Below are 25,720 nucleotides of genomic sequence, written 5' to 3'. Positions count from 1 at the left end.
TTGCCAGTGTGCTTGGTGCTAGGGATATTAAGAAGTATGCTATACCATTTCTTGCCCTCAGGAGCTCAACTTTTAACAGGGGGAGAGAAACAAGTAAACAAATTAAGTGCAGCGTTATAGGTGCAATGCCCGTATTCTAGACTGGATTCTCAAAGAGCATAGAGAAAGGAGTGGTCAGCTACACTGGAGGGTTGGAGTGAATGGTCCATGTACTTGATGGATATCTCTGATTTGAGAGGTTTTCCTCTAAACAGAATTTAGGCATTTTATGTTTTATAAACCATCTTGGTCCTCTCATTTCTTAACTTAATAGAGGATGAGCCCAGGAGAGAAAATTATGAAGTATTCATTTGCTTCCACTAGAATCTGCTAGGTTGGATATGAATTTGCCTATTTCTACTACTATACATTTATACCACACTTATTTACAAAAAGGAATTGGGATAACCTAATTAAAAATATATATGTGTATATAGATCCATTTAATTTATGATCTATCAGGCTAATTAGAAATAGAAATGGTAATAAGAACCACACCTCAGTGGTTGAGCATCTCCCTTTGGCTCAGGTCATGATCCTGGGGTCCTGGGATTGAGTCCCACATCGGGCTCCCTTTGGGGAGCCTACTTCTCCCTCTGGCTATGTGTCTGCCTCTCTGTATGTCTCTCATGAATAAATAAATAAAATCTTTAAAAGAGAAAAAAAAAGAACCACACCAAAGAAAGGGGAAAATTCTAACCATAACTAATATGGTTAATTGACTTGAAATTTAACTACTCTTTCTCATAGTGATCATCCAAGAAAATCACTTTTTATATATAACTTTAACATATTCTTCTGTTATTAAAACTGAAAAGCACATTTTAGAATATTTATTTTAGACCTTTTCTACATCTGAGCATATATAACTCCTTGTTAATCACAGAATATTCATGTTATTTTGCAACCTATGTTTTCATTTAAAATTACAGTGTATTATAAATTTCTTTACATGTTAATAAATGGTGGCAAAGTATTCCATTGTATTAGTGAACCTTAAATTTAACTACCTCCATTATTAAACTTGGATTTTGCTTATTTTTTTCTGTTAGAAACAATAATGAACACCTTATAACTCTGTATATATTCTTATTTATGATAGATTCCTAGAAAGGAAATGCTGTTCCAGAGGGTATGAACATTTTTTCGATTTTTGCAATAAATAGCAAAAATGCAACACAAATTCATATTTGAGGACTGTTGTTTTTAATTCATTTGAGCTAAACTATTTACATGCTATCTTCTAGCCATTTTTGTTTACAAAATATAAAAAATAGGAAGTATAAAAGCCTCAAATTATTTTCATGCTACTAATGATCTTTTATCATCTTTTCTAGATATAAAGCCAAATATATCAGATGATTGTATATTTGACTATTTCAGAAGACCATTCCCTAATCAAGGTTTGGGTGAGTAAACTAGGAATATAGACAGTAATGAGCGCTCACAAGTCACCTAAATGTGAGTTACTTAACCTTATGTATCTGATCAAGATCTTCATGTAAGAAACTAGATTATCTTCAAACTGATAGCCAAGGAGCATATTCACCTTCCCAGAAATTGTGAATCTCAAATTTTTATTTTTCTCTCTAGCTCTAGAAATTCATATAGGAAGCCAGTAGAAATTATTTATATATCAAATTGCTTTCTTGTCATTTTATCTAGTAAAAAAAAAAAAAAAAAAAAAAGAGTACCCATCTCATTGTCTCATCTCTTCATTTTCATCTCATGAATTCTAAAGAAGAGAGAAACTTTGATGAGTCATCTAGCCTCACCTATATTATAGGATCCAGCCTCATTCAACCTTAGATTGACTACGCTTGGTGACAAGTAGTTTACTTTTTTTTTTTTTTAAGTAGTTTAATTGCCAGACAGTTCATTCCATTGACAGAGCTTTAGCATTAAAAATGTTCTTTTTATGTTGAGTTAAAAACATTTGTGTCTGTAAATTTCATCCACTTCTTTAATTACACAAAACAAAAAATGAAATAACCTGAAAAGTAAACATTTTTGACAGACTCCTTTTCCCTGATTCTCCTTGAAAAAAATGAGAACAAATGTAATGCCCCTTCCACATGATATATCTGAAGTATTTTTTTAAAGCTATCGTGTATTCCCTGAAACTTTCCTTCCGTTTCTTTCAATCACCCACAGTACAGGATGAGTCAAGTCCTTTACCACCCAATTCATTTCTGTCACTGTTCAAGCTTGAGTGAAACCAAACACAGTATTACGGATGTCAGCTAGTGAGCGTACAATAAATCATCACTCTCATTTGTTTCTTTCTTGATACTAGATTTCCATTAATGCAGCCTAAGGTTGCATTTGTTCTCTTGGAAACTTTCCTAAAATATTGATAAATTGGGTTTATGTATACTCAAACCCATAAAGTTTTGTTTTCATTGTGCTGCTACAGGGTGTCTCCATCTTCTACTTCTCCAATTGGTATTTTGGTTCAATGTCTTGGGCCTTAAATTTATTCCTGTTAAGTCATCTTAGATTCAGCCTTTCATGAACTGTTTATCTTAAGTATGAAGTATTGTTGTGCTCTATATTTATGTGTATGCATATTCAGATGGAAATATCTGTATTATACAGTTGACCTTTTGACAAAGCTTTAGACTTATATGTAATTATCTCCTAAACATTTCCACAGAGATGTCCCACATATCCAAATTCAATTTCACCTAATTCTACACTAAATGCTGTTCCTCCTGTATTCTCTCTACAACCTTGGTATCAGTACTATCTACATAACCATCCATTTCAAGCTATAAACATGAGTTAACATATTTTTCTCCTTCCATTTCCATCCCTGAGATCCAGTCAACCACTGAATCCAGTGGATTTTACCTCATAATCTCTTTATCTCCATTTTAACTGTCATCATCCTTTTCAGATTCTTATATATTTACAGGGAGATTTCTAATTGCCTTCCTTGCCACCAATATTGTCATCCTAATTTCACCTTTCATACTACCACAAAAGTGATCGAAAACACCAATCAGATTAGGTAAAACAACTACCCAAAACCTTTCAGTAATTCCTAGTTTCCTAACAGTGGTTGAAGTTGGCATGGTCCTAAAACTTAAAAAGAGAAAGCCTACAAAAGTTTAACTTCTAGTTTTGAAATAATTTCAGGAATAGTATGAAGAACTCTATCTGCCTATCTAATATTTCCCCAATCCATTTTTTTTTTGCAGACATCATATGTCCTTATTCCTCAGCAACTTCAACATATATTTTCCAAGAATAAGAACACTGTCTTACATTAAAATCAGGAAATTCAACTTTGATACAATACTATTTTATATCGTATTACAATAATGTAACAATAATGTCCTTTAAAGCAAAAATCACATTTAAATACCATATCTCTTTATTCTCTTTCAATTTGGAATAGCCACTCAGCCTTCATCATGCACAGGCTTGGCATTTTTGAAGATCATGGGCCCCATTGTCTTGTAGAATGTTTGATTTTAAAGTTTTAATACACAGGAGAATTACCTGGGAAGTTTATGGCAACCCCAGCTTCTGATTCTGAGCTAGTCTTTGTTGTCAGCTTCTGAATCTACATTTTTTGTAAGTTACTTCAGACAGTTCTGATGTTGGCCATTTGCAGACCACCCTTAGTGACTCACCACTTAGGGAGCTCTAATGAGAGATGGTAAAAGGCCAAACAGAACCTAGCCCATCAAACCCTTCTTCATATTGAATAGGTTTCTTTCTTTCCATAATGTTGTTAGTTCAAATGAAAAAGATCTTTTGGCAACCGCTTTCTCTACAACATAGAAACCAAGTTCTATAACATGATGTGCATTTCAATAAGAGTTAGATAGACTGAGTGATAATGATATGCACAAACTTCTCTGTTCAGAGAACAGGATCAAATCCAGCCTGGAAGTCTCGGGGAATGTTTTCTTGAAGGAATTGATCCTTAAATTATGATGCAGTCTTAAATGACAAGTTAGGCAAGTAGCAGAGAGAGCAGAGAGTCACTTCCTTGAATTCTTAAAAAAAATTTTTTTGCCAGTGGTTTTCTGATCTTATATGTAAATTCTTTCCTTACTTGAGATGTAATATGTCTGGAGCTAGAAATAACTCATTCAGAGCCTTTTGACTTCTGTCTTCTCTTACCAGTATTTATTCTCCCCTTTCTAGAGAGAAGAAAACTATTTGATAGAAAGACAGAAGCAACTTAAGAACTGAGAGATTCTGCTCTTTGTCATCCATCAGGATGATTGTTAGTAATATAATCCCAGAAGAACAGATTTAAACATTCTGTGATATATTTTCATTTTGAGTATAGCGAAGTAAAAGTTACGTCTTGTTATCAATATTGATTCATATCTTAACTCGATATTTTAACCTCCCTGACACTATTCTTCTATGTCGCAGCCACTCTCTTATAATCAGTCTTTGTTATATAATATCTTTTTCATGTTTGTTCATGTTCTTTTAAAAAAATCTGTTGGTTATGTTTCCCAGAAGTCTCAAGCTATACTAGTCAAGGATTGTGCTGGATACTAACATACGGTGGAAATACAGTCTATTCTCAGTAAGCAGAAAGAGTGACAAACATAATGGGATAAATGCTCCCTGCTGTGTTATGGGATTACATTGGAGTCGTTGGGGATAGAGAAGTACCAGAGAAATTATCTCAAGAAAGACAACTGTTTGGATTCCAGGGGCCAAATAAATATTTTTTTAACCAAGATCTGAATCTATTAAGAATTAAGACACAAAAACAAAATACTAGCAAACTGAATCCTGTAACATACTAAGAGGATTATGCACAGTGACCAAATAAAATTCATCCCAGAAATGCAAGACTGATTTACCATATGAGAAAATTAAGCACTGTAGACTTCCAGGGAAGATGGTGGAGTAGGAGGCTCCCGTGATCACCTCATGCCATGGATACAACTAGATATAACACCCACATCAGTGTAAATAACCCAGAAAACCACCCAAAGACTGGCAGGACAGGACTCTTCATAGCTAAATGTAAAGGAGGAAAAATCCTTCCCTACCCCACAACACAAGTAGGCAAGGCAGAGACAAGGTCAGGAGCTATAGGAAGGAATGCCATGAATGTGGAGAGGAAAGAGTACCAGACGCTCACACCAAGCACTCCAGGCCTGGAGAACCTGCAAGAAAACAAGAGGGGCATAATTTTGAGAGTTCTTCCAATCAGCGGGGCTTAATACCTGGAACTTTAAAAATCAATGGCTCAACTCTGGGAGAGTCAGGAAGGCAATGGGGAACTTCAGTCCCCACACTTAAAGAGACAGCACTACAGCAGCCTCACTGGGATACAGCATGAAAACAGCAGTTTGAAAACACACAGGGTATACAGGAGGGAGATTTGTTTACTCATCTCAAAGCGTGTTCTTGAGGGGCAGGAATCTCTGGGAGACTTCTCCAGGAATAAGAAAGCTGGCAGGTGCCATTTCCCTACCCCACCCCCAGCCTAGACACACAGACACCTGTGGGAAACATTACTGTGCCAACACTCCCTACCTAACTTGCTAACAGTGTGCCCCACCCCCACACTTTCCTTCAGACACAACCCTCCAAGCAGGCCTCAGTTCCAGGTCATCTCCCACAGCAGACCTGCATAAACCTTGCTAACACCACATGAACTGCCCCTCCAATATGCCATTGGCAGAAACCCGCCTAAAGCAGTTCCACAGGCCAAAAAGGTGCATGCAGCCACGACAGAGACCAGCACCAGCACCACTCTAGAGTGACTCCCACCCAAGGGAGATTGGAAATAACCACACACCACCAGTCCACCTGCAGCCCTACCAGTGGAGCTGGGTCAGACATGTAGTCTGAAAATAGGCCCCACCCACCAATCAAAACTTCTCAGAGGACAACACGGAAAGCGTCCAGTAGTTTGGTACTACAGTATCTCTGGCAAATGCGTAGTTTACTCCAGCTCCAGAGCTGCCAAAGCAGTCCAGACTGGCACACTAACAACACAGGATCAAAACCCTACGTACAGGGCAGCCTGGGTGGCTCAGCGGTTTAGCACTGCCTTCAGCCCAGGTTGTGATCCTGGAGACCTGGGATTGAGTCCCACATTGGGCTCCATGCATGGAGCCTGCTTCTCCCTCTGCCTGTGTCTCTGCCTCTCTCTTCCCTCTCTCTCTCTCTCTCTCTCTCTCTCTCACTCACTGTGTGTGTCTCATGAATAAATAAATAAAATCTTAAAAAAAAAAAAAAAAAACCTACCTACAACAGGCAAAGAGAGCCAATGCAGATGACTGGACTAGAGGCAAAAGTGGCTCAACCATAATAGTAGGGTGCACAAAGTACAAAAATGAGATACCTCTTAATTAAGCAGCAGCTTCTGGTGAACAAAGGACACACACTGCAGGGCACTACAGAACCTCTTCTTCATGAGCCACACTACTTTGAAGAGCAGGAGACATAGCTGGCTTTCCTAACACTGAAAACAGACACAGAGAATTATGTTCCAAATGAAAGAAAAAGACAAAAATCACAGCAAGAGAGCTAAACAAAATGGACATAAGTAAATGCTTGATAGAAAATTTAAAGTAATGGTCACAAAGATACTGGACTTGTGAAAAGAGTGGAGAACTTCAGTGATACCTTCAACAAAAGACAGAAAGCCAATCAGAGATGAACAACTCAATAACTCAAAATTAAAAATACACTAGTTGGAAGCAGAAGAATGGATCAGCAACCTGGAGAACACAAATGAAAACTAATCAACCTGAACAGGGGAGAAAAACATAATAAAAATTGAAATTAGACTATAAGAGAACTCAGAGACATCATTAGGTGTAATAACATTTGCATTATAGGGACCCATAAAGGAGAAGAGTGAGAAATGAGAGTGAAAATATATTTGAAGAAATAGCTGAAACTTCCCAAATCCAGGGAAGGAAACAGAAATCCAAGTCCACAAGGCACAGAAAGACCCCAACAAAATCAACCCAAGAGACAGAGTAATTAAAATGACAAAAAGTTGTGATAACAAGAGAATTTTAAAAGCAACAAGAGAAAATAAAACAATTATATACAAAGGAAAGCCCATAGGACTATCAGCTGATTTTTCAGCAGAAACTTCACAGGCCAGAGAAGGGGGCCATGATACATTCAAAGTGCTGAGAGGAAAATATAATATTCTAGCAGCCAGCAATACTCTACTCAGCAAGGCCATCATTCAGAATAGAGGGAAAGATAAAGAATTTCCCAAATAAAAGTTTAAGGAATATATTATCCCAAAGCCAGCCTTACAAGAAATGTTAAAGGGGAGTTGTTGAGGAAAAGGAAAGACCATAAGCAGGAATAAAAAAAAGTAGGAAGCATAGAAGCAATAAAATTAATCTATAAAAAAATCAATCAAGGATTTCACTAAATTTGTTGGGGTACCTGGGTGGCTCAGTTGGTTAAGCATCTGCCTTCAACTCAGGTCATGATCCCTGAGTCCTGAGATCAAGCCCCACATCAGGCTCTCTGCTCCACAGGGAGCCTGCTTTCTCTCTCTCTCTCTCTCTCTCTCTCTCTCTCTCTCTCTCTCATAAATTTTTTAAAAAAGAAATGTGTTCCATTTCTATACACTAATAATAAAGCAACAGAAAAAGAAAACAATCCCACTTACAACTTCAACAAAAATAATAGAATGCCTAGGAATAAACTTAACCAAGAAGGTGAAAGACTTGTATTCTGAAAACTATAAATCACTGATGAAAGAAATTGAAGATAATACAAATGGAAAGTTATTACATGCTCATGAATTGGGAGAGCAAATATGGTTACAATGTACATACTACCCAAAGCAACCTACAGATTTGATGCAATCCCTGTCAAAATACCAAGTGTTTTTTATAGAACTAGAAGAAATAACGTAAAATCTGTGCAGAACCACAAAAGATCCCGAACGGCCAAAGTATCTTGAAAAAGAAGAATGAAAGTGAAGGCATCACAATCCCAATTTCAAGATATACTACAAAACTGTAGTAATCAAAACAATATGATACTGGCACAAAAGTAGACACAGAGGTTAATAGAACAGAATAGAGAGCCCTGAAATAAACCCTCAGTTATTTGGTCAGTTATTCTTCGACAAAGGAGGCAAGAATAGGCAATAAGAAAAAGGCAGTCTCTTCAACAAATGGTGTTGGGAAAAGTGGATAGCTACATGCAGAAGAATGAAACTGGACCACTTGCTTATACACCATGCAAGAAAATAAACTCAAAATGGATTAAGAACTTAAATGTGAGGCCAGAAACCATAAAAAGCCTACACTAAAAGAGCATAGGCAGTAATTTCTTTGATAGTGGCTGTGGCAACATTGTGCTAGATATGTCTCCTAAAGCAAAGTAAACAAAAGCAAAGAAAAAAAAAACTTTTGAGACTACATCAAAATAAAAAGCTTTGCACAAAAAAGGAAACAATCCACAAAACTAAAAGACAACCTACCAAATGAGAGAAGATATTTGCCAATGACATAGCTGATAAACAGTATCTCGAATATATAAAGAACTGATACAACTCAACATCCAAGAAACAAATAATCCAAATAAAAATGGGCAGAAGATCTGAACAGACATTTCTTCAAAGACAATATGCAGATGGCCAACTGACACATGAAAAGATACTCAACATCACTCATCAGGGAAATACAACTTAAAACCACATGGAGTTATCACTTCACACCTGTCAGAATGGCTAAAATCAACAACATAAAAAACAACATGTGTTGACAAGGATGTGGAGAAAGGGGAAGCCTCATGCACTGTTGGTGGGAATGTGAACCAGTGTGACCACTGTGGAAAAGAGTATAGAGAGCCTCAAAAAATTAAAAAGAGAATTATCATATGTTCTAATAACTCCACTACTGGGTATTTACCCAAAGAATACAAGAACACTAACTCAAAGATATATGCACTCCCATGTTTATTGCAGCATTATTTATGATAGATAAGATATGGAAGCAACCCAAGCATCCATCGACAAATGAAAGGATAAAGAAGATGTGATACATACATATATATGTGATATGTATATACATATATACATACATATGCACACAATGGAATATAGCCAAAAAAATAATGAAATCTTGGCATTTGCAACAACATGGATAGAGGTAGAGGGTATAATGCTAAGAGAAAGAAGTCAGAGAAAGACAAACACTATGTGATTTTACTGACATGTGGAATTTAAGAAACAAATGAACAAAAAAAAAAAAAGAAACAAATGAACAAAGAGGCAACACAAACTCTTAATTATACAGAACCAGAGGGGAGGTGGGTGGGGGAAATGGCCAAAATAGGTGAAGGGGATTAAGAGTATACTTATCGGGAGAGAGAACATGAAAGACTCCTAACTCTGGGAAACGAACTAGGGGTGGTGGAAGGGGAGGTGGGCGGGGGGTGGGGGTGACTGGGTGACGGGCACTGAGGGGGGCACTTGATGGGATGAGCACTGGGTGTTATTCTGTATGTTGACCAATTGAATACCAATAAAAAATAAATTAAATTAAATAAAAAATAAAAAAGTATACTTATCATGAAGAGTACTTAGTAATGTATACACCTGAAGCTAAAAGAACATTGTATGTTAATTGTGCTGGAATTGAAAACAAATTTTTTAAAAAGCAAAAAAACTACGATTAGTATGTTAAGCACTCTAATGGGAAAGGTAACCAACATGTAAAAACAGGTGGGCAATATAAGCAAAGATCTGGAAGCGTTTAAGAAAGGATCCAAACGAAATGCTAAAAGCCAAAAACACTTAACAGAAATGAAGAATGGCTTTGATGGCCTCATCCGTAGCAGCGTGGAAGTGGCTGAGGAAAGAAATCAGTGAGCCTGAGGATAGGTAAGACCCGCTTCCCAAACTGAGATGCAAAGACCAACCAGAAGGAGGAAAACGAACAGAACATCAAAGGTCTGTGGAACAGTTTTAGAAGATGTCACACATAATACACATACACACCAGGAGAAGAGGAAAAAAGAACAGAACCACAGAAAACATAAAGATGTGTATTGTTAATGTGTTGTCCAAATCTCAGTGATACTTCGCTCGTGTATCTGAATGGTTGGCAGTGAAAAGTAAAATTTGGCAAATTTCATTCAGTCTATAAACTTCTCATCAAAGAAAACGAAAAGATCTTACCTGCTACATGTCTTCACATGTTGTACTAAAAAAAGCGTGATTTCCTATCTGTGATTTTGAGGCGTTCACTATGTAAGTTTTTGGTCGCTTTTTAGTTTCCTCAAAATTTGCAGAAACACTTAATGAAATTTTTGACCTTATAGAAAGGAAGAAGATAAACTCCGTAGACCTGAGCCTGCAAGATCACTGTTGCCAGCCATAGAAAAGCCATCAAAATGTTTGTCTGCCATGAAATTACCTTTTTGACAGGTGACACAAGAACGTCCTCTAATTTGGAAATAGTCTGAAGATGAGAATACAGGGAAGCACTACAGTAAAATAATTTATATGCTGTTTCTCTAAAACTGAAGATCTTTGAAGAAGCACCAAGGACTATGGAAAAGGATTCATTGCATGTAAGCTGTCTGGTCTTGTGTGTAGCCTGTGACAAAAACTCACACAGTGATAAGACATTTGGGGGAAAGACTGACTCAGAACTCAAAGGTGGGGCAGCCAAATAAAACGGCCGTGAAAACTGTGATTTGTTTCCACAGTGCACCGGACTCTGTTCATCATATATTCTCAACTCCTACTCCTTCTGCTTGGAACACTCCCCTCCCAAATCTTTTCCTAAGTAACCCTTACACAACCTTTACATTTTACTATCAAAAGGCACCTGCCTGGCTTGCACCTGCTGTGCGCACCAATAATGCACTCTCATCCACTCTCTCACCGTGTTAACTGTATTCTGCTGTAATTACCTGATTCCTTATTGTAATCCTCACTAGGCGATAAGGTCTTTAAGGGCATGAATGATGTTTCATTTGACATGTTGTCCTCCAGTGACCTCTGTACCTCTTCATCTGAACATTCCCACGGTAACAACTGCTATCACTGAAAATACTCAAGCTTTGACATTTTAAAGTCAGGTATCTAATTTGCTGATCAAAACACATTATCCCACTATAGCTGCCAAAAAAGTATGCAAAAGATAAAATTTAGGAGGATACCACATTGATTCTGAGAAAATAAGAATTTTTCTGTTTGCACCTTGGAGAGAGTTGTGTAAGATCATGTGAATCCTATAAATTATTTGCATGGAAATCAAGAGGAATAGACTTGTGTTAAGTACAAAAAGATTGAAAATTTTCTAAGTTAACTAAAGTAAGTGGTTAGTTCACTTTTAGCTCCAATAAAACTATTCATTTATAAACCTAAAAAAAAAAAAGAAAGAAAGAGAGAAAGAAAACTGTAATTTATTTGAAATCCACCTTCAGGTTAAGTTCAGCTTACCTCTGTGCTTTATAAACATTTTCCTTGATAAAGAGAAGTTTAACGTATGGTGACATCCAGTGTCACCAGAGTATCCAAAACAATAAAGAGTATCCAAAACAATGAGTATCTAAAAACAATGGACATTTCAGACATGCAGAACCTACCTGACAAATTTAAAGATGCATATTGCCTGCATGCCAAAAATCTAGTCTACCAAAAACAAGCCTGTAGATACCAAGGGGGTGACGTTTTTAGAGAGGGAAACTATTTGCTTAGAAGTCCAAAAACCTACTGCTGCTAAAAAGTAAAATCCTTTTCCATGCTCAGATTTGTCTATTGGTGGGATATCTAACAATGTCATTGCGCTGGACTGCCACCAGGGACCAGTGTAAAAATCGGCTTGGTAAGAGGAAACCAGCAAGTTGGGTCTTGGAATGTGTTTAGTGTTACCATTACATTAAAGAGGGACATCCTAAAGCTAGAGGCACTTCAGAGAAGAAAACACAAAGTGCAAAATTCCCTACTTTATCATGGGACATAAACCCACCATTGTTAATTTTTATTAAATATAGGAAGTATCTGTTAACCTCATTATGTTTACATTCAGCTTTTATAAGTTTTATATTTATATATCTTAAGAATGCACAAGGGGGACACCCGAGTGGCTTAACCTTCAGCTCAGGGTGCGATCCTGGGTTCAGGGATCGAGTCCCACATCGGGCTTCCTATGAGGAGCCTGCTTCTCCTGCTTTGTCTCTGCCTCTCTCTGTGTGTCTCTCATGGATAAAAAAATAAAATCTAAAAAACAAAAATTCACAAGAAGGACACCTGGGTGGCTTAGTGGTGGAGCGTCTGCCTTTGGCTCAGGTTGTGATCCTGGAGACCGGGGATCGAGTCCCACGTTGGGCTCCCCACATGGAGCCTGCTTCTCCCTCTGCCTGTGTCTCTGTCTCTCTCTGTGTCTCTCATGTCCAAAACAGAGTAATTGGAGATAAGCTCAGTTAAGCTGGCCACTAATGTATAAATGAGGTAATTGTCAAGAAATAAAAATACTAAGTTTTGTTCATCTTTAAAATCTGCATTCAGAACTTTTATGGTATATTCTCTTTTTTAGTGAAAATACCTGGACGAGCTCCTGCTTGGCTTCTAAAAAGATATTTGAGGTAAGGGAATTAGAATTCTTCTACTACCTTATTCCTTTTCCTCTGACTTCTTTGAAGCAACAGGTAAAAGTAGCTTTTTTTTATAACAATTGCTAATTGATGTCTCCATAGTATCTGTGACTAGGCCAGTGTTCTACATAGCAGTGCTTATATAATATATGTTAAAGGATTTTGAGATTTTAGTATTCTCAAACTATCCCCAATGAATGCCTTAAAATTTACAATTAGATATTTCTACGCAGATAGAAACTCTCTGAGTTTCTCTTTTAAAAAAAAAAATTCTGGCATAAGAAAATTATTTAGTATCCAATAACAATAATTGGATGACTATCAAATTATGACCTGTAATAGCAATTGGAACATTGGTCACATAGGGCTAATACTTGTACCTAAAAATTGGAAGACTAGAAAATGAATTCAGGGGACGCCTGAGTAGCTCAGTGGTTGAGCATCTGCCTTTGGCTCAGGGCATGATCCCGGGTCCTGGCATTGAGTCCCACATCAGGCTCCCCAGCAGGGAGCCTGCTTCTCCCTCTACCTGTGTCTCTGCCTCTCTTCTCTGTGTCTTTCATGAATAAATAAATAAAATCTTAAGAAAGAGGAAGAAAATAAATAAATTCAGGGATAACATAGGTAAACTTTGTCTAAACCAGTCATTATATCACTAGCACCCTTGGCAAGTTTTCCTGTTCTCAGGAATAATGACATGGACAACCATCTGAACCATGGAATACTAAGTATCTGAGGATAGACTGAATTTGTCCAAAAGAGAAAATACTTTTTTCCTTCCTTGGCTCTTGAGCTTCCTTGGCTCTTGGCTCTTGGCTCTAAGAGCTTTGTTTCTATTCAGTATAATGGGTTGTGTGGAAACATGTAGACTCTCCTACAGAATAGGTAAGAAGCCATCTTTAGGCATGCCTGTACTTGGATCTAGGATTGATCAAACTAATACAGTTTTTAAAAATATATTATTTATCATACCTATGGAAATAAACCAAACAATATATCAAAATAAGAGAAAATAGAAAAAGTATTAAAGTCACAAGATGTGAATTCTAGACCTGTCCCTCTTATACCTGCGTGATCTTGAGCAAATAGCTTAACCATTCTGATTCCTTAACATTCCCTCTCTGATGTAAGATAGGGATAACATAGGCCATCTTGCCTTTATTATAGGACTGGTGAGATCTCTAAGTAAGATAATATCTGTAAGTCTCCTTTACATACTGTAAGGTGTAATATACAAATATAACATGACATTACATTACTCTTGATTAGATAGTTCACTATTGACATTGAAATCAGAGGACCCAATTTCTTTCAGCTCCCAAAATATGATTCAGAGGCTCAGCAAAAACCAACACAGACAGTTGGAAACCAGTGAGAAGCCAATCCATGAAATAATTCAGCCCAAGAGCACAAACTTGTATGGAAGCTGTTTCAAAGTGACATCCTTCAAGTGTCCTATAAGCACACTAACTCCCAGCTGGACTGAGAAGACACGGATACCAACAGAAGGTATTTTTTTATTGCTTAGGATTTTAATAAATACAGAGGTTGCTTTCACTATATCATCATTAATAAATCCTATGAAATTTGGCTAATGGGAACCCTTTTATAAACAGAGAGGATTAATAGCCATTTTATTCCTGATTCTGAAAAATACTTGCCTCCTTTAATTTCTATATGAGTTTTAGAAATAGTATTTAATACAGCTTTGAAAAAAAATCTATTTAATTGATATATTCCCAATACCTTGTCATTGATACCTTCTCCATACCGTAGAATAAAAAAAGAAATGAACTGATACACATGACAGGGATGAATCTCAAAATCATTGTGCTGAGTACAAGAAGCCACACACAGAAGAGTAAATGCTATGTGAAATTCCACATATATAAAATGCAAACTAATATATAGAGACAACAATAAAACAGATAAAGCTTTCCTAATAGGAGAAGGGATAGAGTAGGAGATGAAGGGAAGAATGGACTAGAAAGGAACACAAGGAATCTCTTAACAATGATCTTTTCTAGATCTTGAATGTGGTGATAATTTCACAATTGTTTATGACTGTCGAATTGCCAGAGTTTTAGTTTCCAGAGCAACTAGCTAGGTGGAGTTATCCTCTACTGAGATAGTAAAGGCTGAGGGCAGAGCAGCAATTGGGTTTAGACTTGTTTTTGAAATGCCTTTCAGACACTGAAGCAGAGGTAACTGAATAAGCAGTTGGATATATGAGTCTGGAGTTCCAGGAAGAGGTCTGGGCTGGATATACATTTAGGATATATTTTTTCAGATAAAGATAGAATTTTAGGGCAAGAACCTGGATGAGACTCTTAAGTGAGGATGGGTATAGAAGAGGGTTAAGGAGCAAATCCTTGGAAATTCCAGTACTGATGGATCAGGAAAAGAATAAGAACCAACAAAGAAGCAGAAGGAGCATCTTGTGGGTTAGGAGGAAAACTAAGAGGATGTGTTGTCCTGGAAGCTAAGTTAAGAAGATATATCAAGGAGAGGGTAATAATCAACTAAGTCTAATGCTTCTGAATAAGTGAGATGAATTTACTATTGGATTTTACATCATGGAAGTTTTATTCAGGATCTTGATCAGAGAAATTTCAGTAGAATGACAGAGGTACAGATCTAATTAAAGTGTATTTTAAAATAGGAAAGAGGGCAGCCCAGGGGGCTCAGCAGTTTAGCTCCTGCCTTCAGCCCAGGGCATGATCCTGGAGTCCCAGGATCGAGTCCCACGTCAGGCTCCCGGCATGGAGCCTGATTCTCCCTCTGCCTGTGTCTCTGCCTCTCTCCCTCTCTCTCCCATGAATAAATAAATAAAATCTTTGAAAAAAAAATAAAATAGGAAAGAGATTGGAGACAGGTAGTCTTCATGGAATTTTGTTGAAAAGGGAGATTTCTTTTTCAGTGTCCCCCACAGCTACTAAAAATTATGTTTCTCAACCTTTTCCAGCCTGTTCTGAGCTTTTTCATTGCTTCTTGATTACATTATCTTACAGGCATATGCCCCGGTGAATCTTAATGATGTATTAATAAAAACTCTTTTTTTTTTTTTTTTTTACTGAAGTAAGTCACTTCAAAAGGAGTTATCTTTTCCTAGTCTTGTGTGTTGTCCCTTTATTTACAGTATATGCATTTAGGGCTCTACATTTTCCTCTAAAATGTCCTAGCTCTGTTAGCACTCAGTTTATTAGAGAAGAAATTCTGTCCTTTCCGATTACTGAACTTACCAAGTATGAACTGAGATGGATTCTATCAGAGATTAATGAAAGGTCCAGTCAGGCGTCTCCAGTTCTGGAAGAGTTTATATTTACTGATAAGTTATGGTACAGATACAGAGACTCAACTGACTGGGGAGAGCAGGGGAGGAGTCATAAATCCTAGCAGACAGATTTATATCCAAGTCATTTCTTCTTTAGGTTTGGTAAACACAAACACTGTACTCTTGTAGTACCCAGTCTTCTATTTAGCTAGACCAGCAGCACCCAGAAGTGAGTCATGGCATTCCAGGCATCATTACTATGTCCTCGGAACAGGCTTTACAGGCACAGGTAACCATTATAACCATTTCACCCAGCCAGTGATGGGTTCCAAATATTGAGCAAGAAGAAATCCAGTTATCGAAGCTGAATGATGGGTTTAAGAGGGAGTTTCTTATACTGTTCTCTCTTTTTTATGGAGCAGATATTGAAGTTTTTAAAATGAAGTCCAAATGAGTACTCTCCCAACTCTCCCTAGATCTCCTCAGTGACATAATTCTGATCACTACCCTCTGTCTCACTTTCTCAAAATATAGTCAACATTCACTTTTAATAATGGACAATTCCTTTTATAAAAAGCCTTACTTGGAAAATTCAAATATAAACAAAAGTAGAGAGAATAAGCTGATCCACTGGGACCCATGACCCACCCTTAATAGTTATCAGCATCTTCCTATTCTTCTATCTATATTCCCACTACTCTTTTATTTTTTTGCTAAAGTATTTAAAGCAAGTTCAGCAAATCATATTTTGTCCATAAATAGTTCAGTGTATAACTAAACCTTTTTTTTTTACTAATAATAATCTGTTTGATGGTTTTATTCTAAATATATTATTTTTCTTATGTTGTCTCCATACCGCCTCAGGCATTATAATTACAAGTAATCCCACCACATCCTTTAAGATGTCTACTAGGCTTCCTTCGGGCTTTACTCAGGGTTTCTTTTTATCCCTCTTCTCTCTTCCTTAGTATATTGGATTTTTAAGAATTGTGTTAAAATACACGTGAAATAAAATTTACCATCTTAACTAATTTTAAGCGTAAAGTTCAGTGTTGTTAAGTACACTCACATTGTTGTGCACACAATCTCCAAAACTGAAACTCTATACCCATTAAACAACTCCCATTCCTCCTTCCTCCCAGCTCTTGGCAAATATCTACTTTGAATCTCTCTGACTTTAACTATTCTAGGTATCTCATATAAGTGGAATTAAATATTTGAAAGACAAATACATTATTTGTATTTGTCAAAATGTGACTGGAGAGATTTTTCATTTCTAGGAAAAGAAATAGATGCAACTTCTAGCTCTTAGATTTATATTGATCTTTTTTACTGACTATAGAAAGAATGTATAACATGTAACTGAGTACATATTTATAGAATAAACAATTAGGTTTTTAGAGAGAAGCAGAATTTTAGAGAACATTTACTTTAACTAGGTGTATAGATAAGGCAAATAAATAATGTATTTGTCTTTCCGTGACTTGTTTATTTCACTGAGCATAATGTCCTCAAGTCTTATCTATGGGAGAGGTGGAGTCAGAATTTCCTTCCTTGTTAAGGCTTCCACCTTTTTTGGCTCCTGTGAATTGAATAATGCTGCTTTTATGAATGTATACAAATAACTCTTTGAAACTCTGCTTTCAACTCTTTGGGGCATATACCTAGACATAGAATAACTATAGGATTCCAAAAATTCTGTTTTCAAGTTTTTGAGGAACCACCATACTGTTTTTCATAGTCACTGAACCATTTCACATTCTCACCAACAGTGCACCAGGGTTGTAATTTCTCCACATCCTTACCAACATTTGTTATCTTCTGTTTTTTTTTTATAGTAGTCTTACTAATGGAAGGGAGAGATAAACACTCTCTTTAGATGTTATTATAATAATTATCACAATTAACAAAATAAACAGTAATTCTTTCATATCTTGTAGTAAAGAAGGGATTTCCAACATGCATTTCCCATGGTTTTTCCCGTATCTCCATCATTCTGTTTCCCAAGATCAGAAGCTTTGGAGTCACCACTGATTCCTTTCTTCTCTCATCCCACACTAATTCATTAGAACAATCTCAAAATACGGGATTATATAACAGTAGGTTCCTGCTAAAACAAATCTTGGATCGTAACACTCCTCTGCTCAAAATCTTTCAGTAGCTCCCCATTTCACACTCAGTAAAATCAGTCTTTACAATGGCCTGTGTAAACTGAGTCCAGATTACCTATCTGAGCTGATATCTTAGCTCTTTCCAGTTAATTCAATCTGCTTTAGGCACTTGTGCCATCTTTTTTTGTATTATTATTGGAGTTCAATTTGCCAACATATAGCATATAACCCAGTGCTCATCCTGTCACCCAGTGCCCCCCTCAGTGCCCATCACCCAGTCACTCCAACCCCCCACCCACCTCCCTTTCCACTACTCCTTGTTCGTTTCCCAGAATTAGGAGTCCATCTTGATGATCCTTCAATACACTATCAGGCTCCTAGCTCAGGGCCTTTGCACTTACCTATTTTTCTTGCCTAGAATGCTCTTTTCCTCTGGTATCTGCTTGACTCACTCCCTAATTCCTTTGAAATGTCAGCTTCCCAGGGAGGCCTTGCCTAAACACCTTTAAAAAAAATAGAAACCACTACCCGCCCTCAAGAATTCTTTGTTCCCCTCCCCAGCTTTATTTTATCCTGTAAACTTTATCATTATCTGACATATGTTTTTATCTGCTATTTTCTGACCCTATAATTAAAATATAAGCTTCAAATGGATAAGAATTTTTAGATAGATCCTTGACATATGATGTTCAATAAATAATTGTTGAGCCAATTCAATTCATATATATATATACACATATTTTTGTGATTGCTCCCCAGATCTGCGTCACAACTTTAAAAGCAAAATGAAAGAAAGTACTTCCCTTCCAGAGCAAGAAGACTGGCATAAATTGGACAGATGATGAAAAAAGAATCTACAGGGATAAACGAATACCTCAAACTCAAGAAATATTGCAGTATTTGCTCCCTAGCATGGAAAGCACTAAAAATGTGCAAACCCCTCAGATAAAACAAATACTCAATCCAAGAACCAACTTCCAAATTCAACATCAGTAAGTCAATAAAATTTTATCATTCTCAGCTATGTAATGCCTTTTTTATAAGGAAGCAATGCTTATTACTTCATTATCCTAAGAAACAAAACATTTGCTCTTAAAAATGGTGGCAGCTGTACCACATTTGACAAAGCAACAAAAACCCAAAGCCATCAGAAAATACTGGATATGTGAAGGGAATAGGTTATCAGGCCTTATTTGATTGTTTATTTGCATGAAATCACTCATTAACTTGGATCTATGAGTAAAGTAGGCATGAATAAAAGTATAACTGTATCATGACTTCAGATTTCTCTGATGTGTTTAAGCCTTATAATCCTAGGGAGCTTAGGATTTATAACTTATTATAAGATTTATTTACTTATTTTAGAGAGAGAGAGTGAGGGTGGGGGGGGAGAGGGAGCGAGAATCTGAAGCAGACTCCCCACTGAGTGCAGAGCCTAATGCAGGGCTCCACCACACAACCATGAGATCATGATCTGAGCTGAAACCAAGAGTCTAATTGACCATCCAGGTGCCCTGATGTTCATTTCTGTATTATTCATAAGAATCAAAAAGAGGGACGCCTGGGTGGCTCAGCAGTTGAGCATCTGCCTCTGGCTCAGGGCGTGATCCCAGAGTCCCAGGATCCAGTCCCACATTGGGCTCCCTGCACGGAGCCTGCTTCTCCCCCTGCCTGTGTCCTTGCCTCTCTCTCTGTGTGTCTCTCATGAATAAATAAATAAAATCTTAAAAGAAAAAGAGTCAAAGAGAAAGGAAAAGAAATGAACCTAAGTGTTCAACAATAGAAAATTGCTTAAATTATAGTACGTCCATAAAATAAAATATTACATAGCTATGAAATATTATAAATACAGATTAACGTGAGATAATGTTCACAATGCATAAGTGAACAAAAGCTATAGAACAACTTTGGTATGGTTGTATTTATAGACTATGTAAATATATAATGTGTGCATATTATACACATTCAAACACATATACACCTAGAAAAATCCCTGGTAGCACATAATCCCAACAATGATTATCTCTGGATAAAACACTGGCAGAGGATAATATTCCTCTTTATGCTTTTTCCCCTAAGTTTTTATTAATGCCTATTTTTTATAGTATAATCAGCAAAGTCAATAAAATTACAAGAATAGGCAATTGGTAACAGTTTCTAGTTAGAAGGGATAGCTATCATGCTGGGGAAGGCAGTGCCTTCCTAGTATCTACTAGGTCAACTAATATGGACAAAACAGATAAGCATAGGTCCAGGCAAACAAGGAATCAATCACACATGACAGTATCAGTAGACTCAAAACTCAGGAAACTAAAAACAAAATACAGTGGACCTAGGCAAAGGTGACAATTAAGACCTAGCCTGATTTTTAATCATTATTTTCGTGAGAGATTTCTTAGGGGCTGGAACTTAAATTGTTCTGTTCTTAACCAAAATGAATGAATCTACTGAACACTAATCAATATATTATCAAGATGACTTACATCTCTTTATCTCTGTCAAGCATTGGTCAGAATCAGATATTAAGGAATAAATCTCATATTTGGCATTCCATCTGTTAATGATAAAAATTCTTGAGAAGGACTATGCAGATCAAAATGTGACTGGAGAGATTTTTCATTTCTAGGAAGAAGAAATAGATGCAACTTCTAGCTCTTAGATTTATATTGATCTTTTTTACTAACTATAGAAAAAATGTGTAACATGTAACTGAGTACATTTTTATAGAATAAACAAGTAGGTTTTTAGAGAGAGGTGGAACTTTAGAGAACATTTACTTTAACTAGGTGTATAGATAAGGCACTGAGCCCCAGAGTGGCCATTGTATCAGGAAACTGGGGGGTATCTCAATAAACATAGACTCTTGGCATTCAGAAGTACAGGATTGGGGTACTTCTGAAAAATCATGTCTAGAAATTGAAGGCTTAGATCATTCTCATAGAAATAATGGTAAAAGTCCTAAAGGAAGATGAATTCACCAAAGGATTTAAAAATATGACTTAAACTATGACAGATACCTAAGGACTACAAATACCTAGAGTACATGACAAAAACTCACGTATTTCATTTCTTTCCTAGATTAAAGCCAGCTACTTACATAAATATAAGGAGATACAGCACATCCTGGATAGCACCCAGAAATCACCCTTTTATAAACCAAAGAAATCTAATGGTAAGCTCTCCGGAGTGGTTCCAGTCTATGTCCCAGAAGTCATTTGAAAGTCTTTCACTGCTCAAAGCACCCAAGAAGAAGAGAAAACATTCTCAAATCAAGGCCACAAAGACTAAAGACATGAAACCTCTTAGCTTCAAACAGGAGACTACTCCCTCAAATTTTAAAAAGGATGTGGATATTATCAAAGAAAAGAATCTTCAAGCTGAAGAATCCAATAAGCAAAACTCTATGCAAATAGCTCCACATCCAACTAAAAATAGGGATGAACAACCAAATAAGAATCATGGACAACGCACCTTCTATTTGAAGTTCCAAACGGACAAATAATTTAACTTTATGCTGCTCTGAAAACTGTGGATGAAAAATACCATATGCTTACATAGTAAAAAGAAGAGGAAAAGAGAAAAAAGAAACGCCTTCCCCATCCCTCTATTTCTCCCCTTACACATTACATATGCATATACTAAACTACAAATTCTAGATAACCCATCTTCTTTAGTGGCAACATCTTTCAGAGATTTAAAAAGAAATCCAGAGAAAATACAGAAAATTTCAAATCACTTATTTATATTTAATTTTTGTCAAGATGGAAAAAATCTATGAACTTTTGAATTCTCTCAAAACAACTTGTACATAGAACACCAAACAACTAAGAACTCAAGGACGGAATGATATGTACTATCAATTACTTTAACATCCCTGGTAGGAACTTAATGAATCAGTCAACCAACATCTTTTCTTGAATTTGTTTTATCTTTAGTGTGCTAGAAACTATCAATGATATAAAAGACATTAGACATTTCTCCCCACTAGAAGACTACTGTTTAATTGTATATAAAACACACAAGACTAAAATAATTACAGAATAAGATGGTGCATAAAGTGCTAAGTTGTACACCTTCAACAATTAAAATGCTATATACTGTTCATTGCACAGAACAAAAGTATCACAAAATAGCACTGAAATGCATAATTATGGTTTACAAGGGTCATTTTACTTTTCAAAATGTAGCAACAATGTAAAAGATTAGATGTGCAGTTTGCTTTCGAGCTGTTGAATGTACATCTGCAGCCATTTATTCATGTGAAAGCAAATGGAGCATCTCACAGTCTGTCATTCATAATGAATTCCAGAATTCCACCATTATGGAATTCCTCAAAGACACTGCAGAGAAATTGGTATGTCAGTCAAACAAATCAAGATGGATGTGATAAGTGAGAAAACGAGTCACAGGTCAACAGTGGTGTCCATTATAGGATAAGGCTAAGCAGAGAGAGAATCAGGTAGAGGAGGAGGCGCATCAAAGTTACAGGCTACAAGTCTAATTAGGCCATGGTAGCAGGATGGAACTGGGAAAATCTAAGGTTGGGTGGTCTACTCTCAACAATTCCAATTGAAGCCCCAAAGAGGATTCAAGGAGAGCTCACTGGGGTGGTGTTAAAAAAGTAACTGCCATGTTTTTGGTTTTGTTTTATTTTGGGTTTTAATAAAGTTTAGTTTTTAGAGAAGGTTCACAGCAAGACTGAGTAGAAAGTACAGAGATTTCCCATAAACTCCTTGACACTCACATATCCATAGCCTCCCCATTATCACCATCGCCCACCATTTGTTACAACTAATGAACTTACACTGATACATCCTTACCATTCCAAAGCCCGTAGTTTACAGTAGAGTTTACTCTTAATGTACATTCTGTGGATTTGGACAAATGTCTAATGAAATATATCCATCATTAAAGTATCATACAGAGTAGTTTTATTTATATTCACTGCCCTAAATATTCTGCATATACATCTTTCTCTCCCTACTAAGCCCTGGCAACTCACTTTGTACTGTCTCTACAGTTTAACCTTCTCCAAAATATCACATAGTTGGAATCACAATATGTGTAGCCTTTTCAGATTGGCATATTTCACTAGTAATATGCATGTAAATTCCATCATATCTTTTCATGGCTTAATAGTTCATTTGTTTATAATGTTAATAATTATAAGTTATAATGTCATTGTCAATAAAATGTATAAACTTCTGGCAGTGTTAACTAAGGAAAAAAAAAAGAAGACAAATTAATATCAAATAAAAGAGAGACCATCAGTGTTGATTCCATAGACATTAAAAGGTTAATAAAAGAATATTCCAAATAACTCTCTACCCACAAATTGGTTGACCTATATGAAACGGACCAATTCTCTGAAAGACACAACCTGCCAGAATTCATACAAGAAGAAATAGACTAGCTGAATAAGCATATGTCAACTAAAGAAATTGAATCAATAAGTTGCCAAAAGGGAAATCACCAGACCCCAATGGGTTGACTGAATTCTACAAAAATTTTAAGACATTACACCAAATCTCTACAATTCTAACAGAAGATAGAAGCAGAGAGGATGATTTCCGAGTATGGAATTTAAAAATGACGTGGCCACTTTGAAAGACAGTTTGGCAGTTTCTTACAAAACTAAACATACTCTTCATGTAGGATCCAGCAGTCACAGTCCTTGGTCAGAATAAAGGATTTGAAACCTATGTCCACAGAAAAACTTGCATGTGGATGTCATTAGCAGATCTATTCATAAGTGCCAAAACCTGAAAGAAACCAAGATACCCTTTAGTAGTGGAATGGCAAATAAACTGTGGTGCATCCAGACAATGGATTATTTAGCACTAGAAAGAAATGAGCTATCAAGTCATGAAAAGACATTTGTATTGCTACCCATTTATAAAAATGAATGAAGGTGTCCAATTCCATCCGTTATCAAAAACCTGGTAATGGACTAACCTACCCTCTATAAAACCAAATCATCTACATAAAATAATTGATTTCAGGCAATAGATGGTGAATAGCGCAGGACGGCGATGCTTGTGAGAAGGCATATATGGGATAAACTCCACATTCACTCCCACTTTTCTCTCTAGAGGCATTTTTTCCAAACCCTTGTTCTGAGAAGTGGAACCCAACAATCTTACTGGCCAGAAAAAATAAAGATCAGAATTTGAATCTGCTATTATAACTGAAATTTGGAGGCAGAGTACTGAAAAAGAATGAACCACAGAAAAGTAGCCCCTAAACTATGTAGAAGTTCCCATCAGGTTCTTGACCATATCCTGAGATGTTTATGTAAAGGCAAGAGTATGGTAAACAGAGTAGAAAAGAGTCCTGGCAGACACTGAAGTTCCAACCCAGAATATAGAGACCTTGGTGAAAATCCTCAACATTGAATTGAAACCCCAGAAAAACCATGTCCTGTGAGTAAAGACCATGCATAGGAGCAAGGGCTATATCCTAGGACTAAGGACAAAATTGGAATAGAACACTCTAACAAAGATTAAAATAAAGATAATCTGCTAGTAATACAAATTCTTCCAGAAAAAAACTAAACATTCTTTGAAGATAACATAATCCAGCCCTTCTACAATGTATCAAAACACCTTGTCTGGCATGTAAAATTAGGAGATCGGAAAAAAAAAGTGACCAATAGTCAAGAGAGAAAGCAGACAGAAGCAGACCCAGAGATAATTCAGTAAATGGAGTTAACAGAAAAAGACTTCCAAATGACCATTATGTTAAAAATTACATGACATTAAAGGTGAAATCAATGAAAACATGGAGCATTTCAACACAACATTAGGCTTTATTTTTATTTAAACTAAACATATTATTGGTTTCAGAGGTAGAGGTCAATATTTCATCAGTCTTATATAACACCCAATGCTCATTACATCATGTGCCCTAAGGCTTAATGCCCCTCACCCAGTACCTTGTCCTCCCACCCTCCCCTCCAGCAACACTGAGTTTGTTTCCTATGATTAAGAGTCTCTTATGGTTTGTCTCCCTCTCTGATTTTGTCTTATTTTTTCCTCTCTTCCTCTATGATCCTGTTTCCTAGTTCCACATATAAATGAGATCATATGATAATTGTCTTTCTCTGATTGATTTATTTTGCTTAGCATAATATCCTCTAGTTCCTGTCACATCATTGCAAATGACAAGATTTCTTTTTTCTTTTTTCTTTTTTTTTTCTTTTTTTTTGATGGCTAATAGTATTCCATTGTATTTCTATACCAAATCTTTATCCATTCATCTGTCAATGGACGTTTGGGCTCTTTACATAGTTGGCTATTGTGGACATTGCTGCTATAAACATTGGGATGCAGGTGCCCCTTTGGATGACTAAATGTGTATCTTTGTGGTAAATACCTAGTAGTGCAATTGCTGAAGCATAAGGTAGTTCTATTTTCAACTTTTTGAGGAACCTCCTTTTTGTTTTTTGGAGTGGCTGCACCAGCATGCATTTCCACCAATAGTGTATGAGGGTTCCCTTTTCTCTGCATCCTCACCAACATCTGTCATTTCCTGGCTTGTTAATTTAGCCATTCTGACAGGTGTGAGGTGGTATCTCATCATGGTTTTGATTTATATTTCCTTGATGCCAAGTGATGTTGAGCATTTTTTCATGTGTCTGTTGTCCGTTAGTATGTCTTCTTTGGAGAAATGGCTATTGCCCATGTCTTCTGCCCATTTCTTGATTGGATTA

At 36.5% G+C, this 25,720-nt stretch overlaps 1 protein-coding gene and 1 long non-coding RNA gene across 2 annotated transcripts in view; one reads left to right on the top strand and one right to left on the bottom strand.

Moving 5' to 3' along the window:
* The window catches only part of AGBL3 (ATP/GTP binding protein like 3), a 57,180-nt gene extending 33,866 nt beyond the window's left edge, over positions 1-23,314 (top strand). The window contains 6 exon segments of the mRNA XM_038559466.1: positions 1,377-1,448; positions 12,567-12,615; positions 13,940-14,133; positions 18,769-18,812; positions 18,814-19,001; positions 21,088-23,314. Coding sequence (XP_038415394.1) covers positions 1,377-1,448; positions 12,567-12,615; positions 13,940-14,133; positions 18,769-18,812; positions 18,814-19,001; positions 21,088-21,511 — 971 coding nt within the window. The 3' untranslated portion in view covers positions 21,512-23,314.
* On the bottom strand, positions 672-25,074 carry LOC111090246. Its single transcript, XR_005371280.1, has 3 exons — positions 23,654-25,074; positions 6,377-6,496; positions 672-5,189 (listed from the first exon to the last, which is right to left on the bottom strand). It is a non-coding gene; the product is annotated as an uncharacterized LOC111090246 (long non-coding RNA).
* Positions 25,075-25,720: the final 646 nt, after the last annotated feature.

The sequence above is a fragment of the Canis lupus genome, chromosome 16 (genome assembly GCF_011100685.1).
Source record: "Canis lupus familiaris isolate Mischka breed German Shepherd chromosome 16, alternate assembly UU_Cfam_GSD_1.0, whole genome shotgun sequence".
NCBI classification, from domain to species: Eukaryota; Metazoa; Chordata; class Mammalia; order Carnivora; family Canidae; genus Canis; species Canis lupus.
This window is presented reverse-complemented; position numbering and strand designations above follow the sequence as displayed.